The sequence below is a fragment of the Auxenochlorella protothecoides genome (genome assembly GCF_000733215.1).
Source record: "Auxenochlorella protothecoides strain 0710 unplaced genomic scaffold scaffold12, whole genome shotgun sequence".
Taxonomy (NCBI): Eukaryota; Viridiplantae; Chlorophyta; class Trebouxiophyceae; order Chlorellales; family Chlorellaceae; genus Auxenochlorella; species Auxenochlorella protothecoides.
The window spans coordinates 1034-13444 of record NW_011934168.1 but is presented as its reverse complement, the minus strand read 5'-3'; the positions used below and the strand labels follow the sequence as shown (position 1 = coordinate 13444).

At 64.2% G+C, this 12411-nt stretch overlaps 4 protein-coding genes across 4 annotated transcripts; 2 read left to right on the top strand and 2 right to left on the bottom strand.

Annotated features, from left to right (window-relative positions):
- Positions 1-1599: 1599 nt before the first annotated feature.
- On the top strand, positions 1600-3017 carry F751_0949 (hypothetical protein; the record flags this gene model as incomplete). The annotated part of the gene is made up of 5 exons (XM_011398309.1): positions 1600-1637; positions 2057-2118; positions 2275-2437; positions 2677-2923; positions 2976-3017. The coding sequence occupies 5 exons, from the start codon at positions 1600-1602 to the stop codon at positions 3015-3017; spliced, it is 552 nt and encodes a 183-aa protein (XP_011396611.1).
- A 231-nt stretch (positions 3018-3248) lies between these two features.
- F751_0948 (Cytochrome c oxidase assembly protein COX15-like protein) lies at positions 3249-7546 on the bottom strand (the record flags this gene model as incomplete). Its single annotated transcript, XM_011398308.1, has 9 exons — positions 3249-3372; positions 3796-4066; positions 4331-4437; positions 4583-4634; positions 4866-5146; positions 5563-5618; positions 6015-6140; positions 6540-7241; positions 7382-7546. The coding sequence occupies 9 exons, from the start codon at positions 7544-7546 to the stop codon at positions 3249-3251; spliced, it is 1884 nt and encodes a 627-aa protein (XP_011396610.1).
- A 41-nt stretch (positions 7547-7587) lies between these two features.
- On the bottom strand, positions 7588-7956 carry F751_0947 (hypothetical protein; the record flags this gene model as incomplete). Its single annotated transcript, XM_011398307.1, has 1 exon — positions 7588-7956. One exon carries the CDS (start codon positions 7954-7956, stop codon positions 7588-7590), a length of 369 nt encoding a protein of 122 aa, XP_011396609.1.
- Positions 7957-9027: 1071 nt separating this feature from the next.
- F751_0946 (hypothetical protein) lies at positions 9028-9621 on the top strand (the record flags this gene model as incomplete). Its single annotated transcript, XM_011398306.1, has 2 exons — positions 9028-9213; positions 9472-9621. The coding sequence occupies 2 exons, from the start codon at positions 9028-9030 to the stop codon at positions 9619-9621; spliced, it is 336 nt and encodes a 111-aa protein (XP_011396608.1).
- Positions 9622-12411: the final 2790 nt, after the last annotated feature.

The following is a 12411-nucleotide window of genomic DNA, read 5'->3' as shown; positions in this document are numbered from 1 at the left end:
GCGGGGGTGCTGGCAGCGGCCGTGCCTTGCGCGGGTGCACCAGGCGTCGCACCAAAGGAAATGGCGGGTGCGCCGGCGGGCGGTGTGGCGCCGGATTGGGAACCCGGGGTGGCAGGCGCGGAGCCTCCAAAGGAGAAAGCGGGCGTTGACGCGGCGCTAGATGCTGCCGCAGCGCTGGGAGCCGCGCCTGCCGCACTGGCGGCGGCACCCCCGAAGCTGAATGCGGGCTTGCTCGCGCCGGCACCAGCGCTGGGGGCCGGCGTGGCGCCAAACGACGGGGTGGAGGCGCCTGTCGGGGCTGCTGCCGCCGCTGAGCTGGCGGGCGTCGCGCTCGGCGTTCCAAATCCGCCAAATCCACTGGCAGCCACGCCAAAAGCGGGAGTGGAGGCGCCTGCTGTCTGGCTCCCTGAAGCTGCAGGGGAGCGTGAAGGGCGTCAGGAGGCAATGTGGGGTGAGGGGAAGCTATGCAGTATTCCCAGCATCAACTTGCCCCAAGGTTATCCCCAGGAGGCTCGCAAGCATCCTCCCATCCTAGCAACACCCCTGTATGCATGATTTGAGGAGGCCTGGAGATAATACACACCTTGTGTGGCTCCAAACGCTGGCGTGCTCGTTGCTCCAAACGCTGGCGTGCTCGTTGCTCCAAACGCTGGCGTGCTCGTGGCTCCAAAAGCTGGCGTGCTCGTGGCTCCAAAGCTGGCGTGCTCAATGCTCCAGAGGCTGGCGTGCTCGTCGCTCCAAACGCTGGCGTGCTCGTGGCTCCAAAGGCTGGCGTGCTCGTTGCTCCAAAGGCTGGCGTGCTCGTCATTCCAAAGGCTGGCGTGCTTGTCGCCCCAAAAGCTGGCGTGCTTGTCGCCCCAAAAGCTGGCGTGCTCGTCGCTCCAAAGGCTGGCGTGCTCGTTGCTCCAAAGGCCGGCGTGCTCGTTGCTCCAAAGGCCGGCGTGCTTGTTGCCCCGAAAGCTGGTGCACTACTGGCTCCAAAAGCAGGCGCACTGCCAGCCCCGAATGCTAATGCACTACTGGCTCCAAAGCCAAAATCTCCACCAAAGGCTGGCGCGCTGGTGGCTCCAAAAGCTGGAGTGCCAGCAGCTCCAAGGGCAGGTGTACCGGCAGCCCCAAAGGCTGGCGTGCTCGTGGCTCCAAAGGCAGGAGCGCTGGTGCTCCCAAATAAGCTCCCTGCGCACAATGGTGGGGAGGATGATGGTAATGACGGAGCGACCACTTAGCCACGATCGGTCTTGACTGGCCTGATGCATAATCCCGGCAAAGCCATCTCGGACAAGCGTGAACACTCACCTGCCGGTGTCGCTGCTCCAAATGCGGCACTGCTAGCTGAAGCTCCCGGAGCGGAGGCCGCTCCGCCTGTGAGGAAACAAGATGGGAGCCTCATCATGCCAAGCTCCTCCATAGGGACACGATCCATACAAGTCGCTATTCTCGAGCTTACCAAATTGGAATCCTCCAAAGCTCATGGTGAGCCGAGCAAAGGTGTCTCGATCGGTGGAGCCACAGGACCCTTCCCTCTCCACAAAAGGTCTGGCAATGACATAACAGCTTCCTGAAGACTTGATTGGGATCGCAACCTGCCACGTAGCGGTGATGCGCTCTGTACACCCGTGCACGAACCAGACACCTAGGTACACTGCTGGGCCTGCTGAGGTTTCGAAAGGCCTTTCACCAGCATGCAACGAGACCCCAACTCTACCAGGCATGGTGTCAGGGGAAGCTCTCGACTCTCTCAAGGACAAGCATAAGGAAAATCTGAACAGATCTACATGTTGCAGGGCACTGCGAGGGTGCCCATGTCGCTCGCACGAAGCAGACCCATGTCTCGCACCTCTTCCTGCCCCTGCCCTGCCCGCGCCTGCTTCTTACCGGCGCATCGTGCCCACCGATATAGATGTTTACATCCCTTGAGGGCTCAGTATAATCCTGATCGCCGTGATGGCGAGGCAGCCCTCGCCCAGGAACGGAGAGACTGGGTGCCCCCCTCTCCCCCTCCCAATGGCTCACGACCCCGCTTCCCGCCCGAGGAGCCCCCCAATCCCGGGCCCAGCCCCGGAGCCGGGGGTCCCAATGGCCTCACCAAGGCATTCATAGCAGGCGCCTTCGTGCTAGGTGGGCGGTCGCGACCTGCGCCCCGGGGTTCTGATTGCTGGATAGGAACGGGAATGCGTCATCCCCAGCACCCCTGCACACCCTTCACACACCTTGGCTCCTGGTCTCATTTCGTCACCCTCTTCAGTCACGTCCATTCTACACATACCTGTGCAGGCATGGGCGCGGGCATCTGGTTTGACACCCAGGTCACCTTCCAGCCCCAGAACGTCGCCTCCACGGTGCTGGTGGACACCAAGACCCCCAACAGCGAGCTGTGCATGGCCAACGGCTACTCCTCCATGGTCTTCGACCAGCGCATCTTCCTGTCCTTCAACCCGTGCGTCGTGTGTGTTATGTGTGTGTGTTGGGGGGGAGGAGGGGGGGGGCACTTGAGGGAACGCAGACTCGTCTGCCCTGATCGGGTTCCAGAGTCAACCCCTCGGTCCAGGAGCCTGCCGCACCCTACCCTGCCCCTTTTGGCCGCACTGGGTCCCTCAGTGCCCCACCCCACCTCCACAATAGGCTGGAAAGCCTCATTCAGCAACCTCCCTCTACCACTTCACTCCTGCCCCACAGGTTCAACGTTTACGTGGCCCAGCCGGAGGTCAAGCCCGGGTGCGTGCTGCGGCGCAGCAACGTGGGCGTACTGGAGCGCAGGGGCCTGGTAGACGGCGACCAGGTGTCGGCCTGCAAGCGCTCCATGAACACCTTTGCCTTCGTGGGCGACCTGGCGGGGCGGCCGGAGGTGGCCTGCGTCTACCACAGCGAGGACGCGGAGAACCAGTTTCTGCGGGACCCGAAGATGGGCACGCACATGCGTGGCGTGGGCGTGATGCCCGACGGCACCGCGGCGCCGGCGGCGCGGCCGGGAGCAGAGTGAGCGGCGACGTGTGGCGGCCGGCGTGGCCTCTCCTTGACCCTTGCGGTGGCCTTTGTGGCCTGACGGCCTGTGATCCTGTGACCTTTGCAGCACGATGCAACCTGTCCTTTGCACTCGCCGCCCAGGAGCACGCAATCATGCTGGGCCACTCCACACCTGGGTCCCTGGGTGGAGTGGAAGCGCGTCGCACAAGACCTCGCCAGCGAGGGCCAGCGCAACTGCATGTGCTCCGGTCACCCTTATTCGCTGCCCCACAAGCAGACCCACGTCACCCCAGGAGGAGCTCTATCGCAGCTTCCAGGCAGCCCTCCGCGGCGGCCAGCGCCTCCGCAGCCTGGACCTCTGAGAACCCCATGCCGCACAGGGCCGCCACATCCTCGGCCTCCAAGGGGCTGGACCAGCCCTTGCCCCGCCCGCCCGCCGCGGCGGCGCAGGCCCGACCGCGTCGCGCCTGCCCATGCGCTCGCGCCGCAGGCGCCTGCCCGGCGGGCGCGTGCGATGGCCGCCTGTGGACTCAGATTGGTCGGAGGAGAGAGGGTCACGGCCCCTCCAGCCCGCCAGGGGACCAGATACGGAGTGGTATGGGTGCGACGGTCGCCCAGCAGCAAACCAGCACGCCATAGCCTTGACCCCCTCCATGCATCTGTGTGGTTTTCTCCAGCATCCTCGGAACCCAGCACACCACCAGACTCGCTTTCAGTAACCCCCAGCCACCCATGCAGGGCTTGTCCTCCTGCACCCACCCATGCACAACGCCCTCACAACAGCCTTGCATGGTCTGCAGGCATGACACCACCAACTCCACCCCACCGCACCACTCAAAGTCGTCGTCGTCGTCATCGCTGTCCGCCGCTGCGGTCCGAGTAGCGGCCGGCACCGGCGCGCGGCGCTTCACGGGCCGCGCCGCCCTTTCCTTGGGCGCCGCGCCGTCCCCCCTGCCGCCCCCGTCCAGGGTCGGGGTGCGCGTCGCGCGGTGCCTGCGCGCCACGGCGCTGCTGAGCTGCGCCCGCAGCCTCCTCAGGACGGAGTGCAGGTCGGCCAGCATGCCCGTCAGCTCCTCCTGGGTGCAGGAGCTCGTGTCGCCCGCTGCAATTTTGTGTGTGTGGATGTGGTGGTGTTGGCGGGGGGACCCAAGCAAAATGTGAGATGGCAAGCAGGTGATGGAAAGGCCGGTGGCTTGGGGATCACAGGGCCATGCTCCAATCACAACTCTCACTCCGGTGAGAATCGGAAGATGATGAGTGCTCGCTCATGCACAAGGTATGCGTTGTCAGCCGCTGCCCCTTGTCGTGATAGATGGCAGATCGCAAGACACTCAGCACCCCACCCAACACCTCCTAGCCCACGCACCCAGCAGGGGGCAGTCCCGCCACGCCGGTGCAGTGCCCTGCATGCTGTCCTGCAGCGCCGCCACCTCAGCCTCTGCCTGGGCCATTTGCTCAGGCGTCAGTCCATACCTGGGATTCATTGAGAGTCAGGACGGCTGGGATGCTGAAGGGTTGGGAGCCGTTTGCACACAGGAACGGAGGTGAGCGCAGAGACCATGAGGTGCGTAGGCGGTGCCCCCCCTCACCCCAACACCCATCACAGCCTACAGCCTACCTCTCCTGCGCCTCTGCCTGCAGACGATCCTTGTCTTCCCGCGTCAGGACAGCTGTGGAAAGGGTGTGCTGGGGAGGCTTGGAGCATGCACCTTCCCGCTGGAAGTCATCCTCCATAGGCAAGCCCGGCTGACCAGGGGCTAGTGCCATACCGAGACCTTCCATGCACCCTGCAAGATTTGGCACCTTGGTGTGCCAGCGGCGACACTTCCACAGCCTCTCCTCTCCCGCCCCAGGTAGACCAGCCCCCCTGGACCCAAGTAAACCTCCCACCCAGCACTCACGTCCATCATAGATGATGAGGCCCGACTTGCGTGGGGCGTCCGTCCTGCCCTCGTTCTCCGCCCTCACGCGGTCGAGGTCGATGCGTAGGCCCGTGAAGGCGGCCAGGGACTGCTGCCCCAGTAGGCGCTGGGTGGCGCCGTACAGCTGCTGGATGAGCTTGCCCGGCAAGAGCCCCGTGGCCAGGATCTGCACCCAGCGCCCGATGCCGTAGCGCATGAGCAGGAGGCGCAGGGTTCTGGTCTCCTCCACCGTCCAGCCGGGGGAAGGGGTGAAGTTCCATCTGCGCATGGAGTGTGAGGATAGAGCTGGGAGTGAAGCCACTCAGGGACACCTCGAAGACCTGCATGCCGGCGCTTTGGGCGCATAGACGTACTAATTTTGCGATCTGAACCATGTCAGGTCCATCTACAACTTTCGCATGCGACGTCAACCCCTTCACAACGCACAGCGACACTGCGTCGCCCAGTTTGGGTCCCCGTATCTCCACCCGGCTTGCAGTCATCGCGATGGCTGGGACTGTCTTGATCTATCGCTGCATGCGACAGTCACAGAGATTGTTCGGAGTTGAATGGTACCTCTGCCGAGGCTTCTCGGCAGCAGTTATCTACCATATACAGGACCTGGCGCCCGGTCAATTGAATCGGACTCAACAAAGCATAGGTCCACTCCCTAGTCTCCAGGAAAAGGCAACCTTACATCCAGTTGAAGGACATCGCGGCGGACCCGGGTTCGATTCCCGGTCGTTGCACGACCTGCCACAAGCAAGCCCTCTCATGGGCAACGATAGTGTAGTGGTTATCATCGCCGCCTCCCACAACAAATTCTTTTGGTTTTGGGCGAAATTTTTATGTCAAGTGAATCTCATCGGTAACGCAAGGGCCGCCGCCGTCGCCCACACCACTCCCACTCTGCTTGCCAACCCCACTTCCTGCCACATATTGTGCCTACAACCAGCGCATGGTGCGCACCGTTTTACAAAGGGGCATTCTGAGAGTTTGCTTGCCGTGCTTCAGCCACCTCCTGCTGCACGCTCTGCACGTGGGCGTCACTCAGTGCACCTGCGTGACGGCGGCGCCAATCCCCACGACCGCGACGGCGGCCACGGGGGTCACGTACGCGGCCAGGCGGCGCGCGGCGGCGGCCTTCACCGGCCCCGGGCGCAGTGCGTGCAGCAGCGCCAGGGCCAGCGTGAAGAGCGTGAGTGCGTTGGCCTGGTGCGCCGCGCCCAGCTCCACCGGCACGGCGTTGAGCAGCGCGGCCAGGCCCAGGCCCACCTGCAGGCAGGTGGCAGCAGCCAGCGCGGCCGTAAGCGTCGCCGCGCGGCCCGGCAGTGCGGGCAGGCGCCGCGCGCGCCAGGCCAGCGCGCCGACGGCGGCCAGCGTGCTGGCGGCCAGCGCGCGGTGGTGCAGCTGCGCGGCGGCGGTGCTCTCGCAGGCCTTGCGCCAGCCGGGCACGTCCCAGTACTCCTCCGGCACCCACCGCCCGTTCATGGTGGGGAAGGTGTTGAAGGCGCGCCCCGCGTCCAGCCCCGCCACAAAGGCGCCGGACACGGCGGTCACTGCCAGCAGGCCTGCCACGGGCAGCGCCCAGCGCGCCAGCGCCGCGGCGGCGGCGGCGGCGGCCGCGCCGCCGGCCCCCGCGCCGGGCCGCGCCACGTCCAGCGTGGTCCAGACCAGGGTGGCATAGATGGCGAAGGCGGAGGTGAGGTGGGCAGCCAGGCGGTAGGCGGAGACGCGCGGCACGGTGTGAGGGTCGGCGGGGTCCTCCAGCCCCGACCGCACCATCCACCAGCCCACCAGGCCCTGGGTGCCGCCCATGGCGAAGAGTAGGGCAAGGCGGCGGGCCAGGGGGGTCGTCACGGTGCGGCCGACCGCAAAGGCCAGGGCGGGGCCGGCGAAGAGCAGGCCCAGGCCGCGTCCCCAGTAGCGGTGTGCAAACTCCATCCAGTAGATCGCCTTGAACTCGTCGAGGGTCATGCGCGAGTTGACGCGGCGGAACTCGGGCGAGGCCGCGTAGCGCGCGAACTCGGCTTCCCACTCCGCGTCGCCGGAGGGCGCACGCTCGCCGCCAAACTTCCAGTCGGTCATGGACAGGCCGGAGCGGGTGAGGCGCGTGACGCCGCCCAGCACCACCAGCACCGCCACCCAGGCGCTGCAGCCGCCCAGCCAGAGGGCCAGCCAGCGGCGCTGCGCGGCTGACAGGCCCGCGGTCAGCGCCGCGGCGCCGTAGGGCGTGGCGGCAGCGGGACCCGGTCCCGCCAGGGACGCCACCCAGCGCAGACCATGGAGCAGGTGCGGGGGCGAGGGTGCGGCGGCGAGCGCCCCGCGAGCCGCCCAGGAGGCCAGGCCGGGCGCCGACCCGGCTGCCTTTGCCAGCTGTTCGATGGGTGGGAGTGGGGAGGGAGTGCGGTGAGGTGTGGTAAAGCACTGCAGGGGGAAGCACCAGCACCTCACACAGTGGCACAGGTGCTCATGCATGGAGCGCGGGCGCCCTCTCCCATGCCAGCCCCTGGCACCTGGCGCAGGCCGGTGACAGCTGGGGGCGCCGCTCCCAGGGGTGCCGCATGTGACAGGCTCGTGAACGCCCGGATGTCTAGCTTGGCGGCATGCAGGGATCCCGCGCACCGCGCGCGGGCAACCACGTCACGCAGGAGGGGGACCAGGGTTGTCCAGCCCCTCATTCGGCCACCCTCTATCGATAGGAAGAGCACATAAAATCAAATCAATAATTGCATGTATCACTCTGGTGGCGTAAGAACCAGTGATCAGGGAAGCACGGAGGGACCGCACTGTGTGAGGGCCTGCTGACTCTCCTGCTGCGCATGGCCAGAGCATGGCCAGCCTGCCCGGTGTCGAGGAAGATTGGTCTTCGCGCCCAGGCATCTGCGCAAACCAGGAGCACATGTTCCATGGCAAGTGACGACGCACAGGCGCATGCAGCACATGCATTACTGAAATCGTTCACTTTGCAGCGCAGTACGATGCATCCAACGGCGCAAGCCCGATTCCAGGCGGCAGCCGGGACCCGGGCGCCCTGGCGGTCGGCTGTCTCCGCCATGGCCACGAACGACCCCCTGTCACCCGCGCCCATCCTCCTCTTCCTGGATGACCTCGATGTCCTGGCAGGCCATCGAGTCTTCCAGCAGGCATGGCACGAGTCCTTGGGCCAGGGAGGGTTTAGGATGTGCCTGCCTGCCCCTGAACATCGTGTTTGCAGATGTGTCACCACCCCTGGACGCCAAGGAATCCCCTGTCTCCTCAATCAGGTGGTGAGAGACACCTGCTCTGCGATGCGGCAATGCTCCGGAGCCGTCGTGGCTCTGGCGATCGACGGCCCCGCCGCCGAGCTAGCGTCCGCCTGCTCCTCAGCCCCTGCCCTCACCCTGCTCGACTGCCACTCGGATGCCCACGGCTGCTGGGCACGGGCCGGGGTACAAAGCTCCCCTCATGCCATCCCAGGCACCCTGGCCGCCCCGCCCGGATTGTGGGCGGGGCGTGTCGCCTCGGCGGTCGCCGCCGGCCCCGCCCCCGCCGCGTGCGTCGTGGACGGACTGGATGGGTGGGTGGGCGCGCACGGGGTGCGCGCCGTGCTTTCCTTGCTCGCCGACCTGGCCCGCTCGCCGGGAGTGGTCGGCCTCCTGGCGCGGCTGCGCCCCGGCGCGCACGAAGAGCGCGCGTGCGCGCTGCTGCGCCGCGCGGTGCACGCCGAGGTGGCGCTCCTGCCCCCGCCCCCGGGGGCAGGGCCGGAGGCGCTGTGCGTCGCGCTGTGTGCGAGACCGAGGGCCCGCGCCGGGCCCAGGGTGGAGGCCGTCGCCGTGAGCCGCGCGGGCCAGGTCGGCAAGCAAGGAAAGCCTGGTCAGGGGGGGGCTTCCCTGATGTACGCGCCCGTCACGACCGCGACGGCGCCAGGCCCGCGCGTCGGAGCGGAGGCTGGAGGGCAAGGCTCGCGAGGTGAGTGGGAGCGCGTCGGCGCCGCCGCTGCGTGCGCTATTGTCCCAGGAGGGCCCAAGGCCGGCTCCTGCAGCCCTGCGACTGACGCACACGAGGAGGTCCGGGCTGCTGTGCCCTCCACCCGGGGGTGGGACTGCTGCTCGCCTGTTCATGCAGTCCCTAGACAAGCAGTGCGCCACCCAGCAAGACGCAGCCCCTCTCCATCGAGACAATGGTGGCTGACGGCCCCTCCACTCCCGTCCCGGCCGGCACAGGCCCCAGCGTGCGAGCAGGGGTGGCGCCCGGGGCGGCCCCTCCCCCAGGCCCAGGGGTGGCGGGGGGGATGAAGCTGGGCCTGACGCCGGAGGAAAGCGCGGCGCGGAGTTCGGTGCAGCTGCCATACGAGCGTCAGGGCCAGGTGAGCCCTCGACGCAGACATGCTGCCGAGATCCCACCCCGCCGCTCTCCCTGTGCTAGCCACATGCATGTGACGTCCCGAGGATTGGGGCAGGGCGAGCCATCCCCCGGTGGTGCCTTGTGCATCTGAGGGGCCTCGATCCTTGTCCTCAGGGGAGTGAGGCGGTCCAGCGATCTCTGCGACACACCTGTGCTGGCACACCCTTGACCGAATCGTCTTACAGCCATGTCCACAAATACACTCATCCTTCCCACGCAGGCCCTGCAGCAACTGGGCACCGACTTCCGCGAGTACCTCCCTCGTGCAGCGGGCGGCAGGGGGTCCACCACAAACCATGTGCTGTATGTTCGGGACTCTGACTCGGAGCACGACTCGGATGAGGATCCAGATGATGACATTGACATCTAGTGCAGATACCCTGGGCTACCAGTGCCATGCCCACTCAGGCTCTTTGCTGCACTACACCCTCCCACGTGAATCAGTGCATGCTGTTCCGTAAAACTCCATCCACGCTTGTCTGGGACTAAATGCTGCAATTTCTTGGTAAGGGGAGACTGCACTGCACAACGTCACTGTGAACAGACTGTCTTCCTCACACATTGCCTCGTCCCACTGAACCGTTTCAGATGCCATCCCCATTCATCTGTTGTGGGACGAGACAATCCACCACCTGGGTACACCAGTATTCCTCCTGGCTCAGAGCTACTCATAAGGGTAGCCGATAATTACCATCATGTAGAGAAGGCGCCTGCGTAGCAACCGGATTTTGGAATGGCATGGTCAAAGGTCGTCTGTAGCATGTGGACTCTCCACTCTGCACCTCCTGGCTTCCATGAGTATGCATTGGAGTCGCAGGAGAGGCGCGCATGGGCAAGCCGGCATATGGTCACAAGACACACCGGTGCCATGCCAGATTCAGTTGTTTCCTATACAAAATAATAACTCTTTCAGGTACGATGGCGTTGTTCGAATCGTATCAGTGTCTCGCTGGAGATGATTTGGGGGGTCGGGTTGCTCGCAGGTCCTGCCGGCGACTCCATGCAAGCGAGGAAGCTGTGGACTGAGGCGTCGGTGCAAGCCGTTTCAGGTGCGATGTAAGCGTAGTGCTCGGATTCTCATGCACGGGTCGGCATTCAAGGTCGATTCTATGACCAGCTCCGGTCGATTGGGAGGCGCATGTGCACTTAATCCAGCCCAACGCAGGTGACTGGGGTCTGAAACTAAATGGGAGGGTAGGGTTTGGAATGGAACACGTTTCTGTAGGCGAGACTCTTACTACTCTTTCTGCACATTTACACATTGGATGTCAACCTCATATAGAGATATTCTCGGATTGACGTCGGAATACTTATGTCAGGTGTTCCATAGAGGGCCTCGTCAGCACCCGAGGCGCTGATCGCCAGAGGAAAACGCGGTGATCACGGGCTTCTATACGATACCATTTTTCTTGGTACCGAAGCACCTCTAGAGCGGGTCGCTGAGGGACCTGGTGGAGACCTTGGAGGAACAGTCGGCGAACCTAGTACACGCCCATCGCCCCATACTGAGTACGATGCTCTCGGGCCGCGGTTTGCGCAGGCTTGGGATTGAAATTTTTTTCGCCTTATCTATCATTATCGGGCTCTCAGGGACGTTACTTGTACCAAACAGGGATACAGAGCCTATAATATAGACTGTCCGATGCAGATAGCCGGCCCCATTTGGATTACGTTACGATTTGAATCCCCCGATAGGATAATCTAGACTGGGAGGTAAAACCTAATGGCACCGAAAACGACCTGCCGCTCCACCATTAGGATACTGAATGGACCACTTAAACCTTTTGCCGGAATATGCTTTATGGAAGGGGGTTATGATCCGACAGCCCCATTTGAGTGCAAGTCGTTGCGGGCATGTCGGAAAAATTTCCGTCCGGGTTGGCTACCATGCGATCTGCCCCATACACACCATACCGGAAGGAGCCCCAGTATGGCGACGACCACGTTGACGGGGTGGAAACTGCATATAAGAGGTGTTGTGATCGGTATCGTGCATGCTTGTGCACTGGAACAGGGAAGCTGGAATAGGAGAAATTGAGGTGCCAGTTGACATGGCTGTCCTTGTGCACGCCTTCCTGCTGCTGCTCATCCCCGCTCTCGCCGCCGCGGAGATCCGCCCTGGTGAGTGTGCCCAATGCATCAGGGAGAGTAATGCACCTGCGTAATGTCGTCAACGTGTGCAAAACACACTATTACCGCTCGTCCCCTGCACAAGTCGCCATGCGCTACACTTGCAGATGCCGCCCTTCCCGTGACGACCCGCCCCCAGTGGGCCAGGTCCCTGCGCACCTTCGGTTTCGATCACTCCAGCCAGCAGACCAGCGATCCAGCCTCCAGACAGAACACTGCAACAGCGAAGGCATCCACCAACGGAGTCAGTGGCATGGCCTCCAGCGACGGCACATCCTCCGTGTCTGTTCAGGGCTCTGACGGTTGGGCCAAGAGCGACGCCACTGTTGCCCCCACCGCCACGCCCCTGGACCTCTCCACCGCCTCCTCTTCCTCTGGCCCTCGCGGCAGCTCCTTATCCTTCGAGTCCTCTTCCGGCAGCTCTGTCAGCACCAGCACCGGGGGCGATGGATGGGCATCCTCCTCTGTGAAGAGTCACATTCCCTCCCCTTCAACCAGCGGCAGCAATACTGGCAGCGATGATGAGGCCTCCGGCACCAAGTGGGGCCACCCCTGGACCCCCTGGACCAAGTCCAACTGGCCCGCAGACTGGCCTTCCTCGTGGAGCAAGAACTGCGACCAGTGGCCCGCCAGCTGGAAGAACTGGGAGCACAAGTGGCCCACAGACTGGCACTGGAGCAAACCCACCTCCCCCGCCCCAGCCCCGGTCGCCTCTCCGCCCCGACCCACTCCCACCCCACCTATCCGCCCTCCTGGTCCCGCTCCTGTGGATTCTCCCAGCCCTAGCTCAAGCAGCCCCCCTTACCCGGTCCCGGCAAGCCCTCCAACCCCAGCAGCAGCCCGTCCCCCCATTCCAGGCCCTGACAATCCGTCTGACCCCCGGACACCTGAGCCTGCAAGCCCAATATTGAACAGTCCCAGAATAGACATTGATCCAAAAAACACCGATGAGAACAACGAAATTGCCAATCAAGAGATGAGCCCACCAGCTGCCTCAGCGCCTAGCCCCTCCATAAAAGCCTCCCCCAGC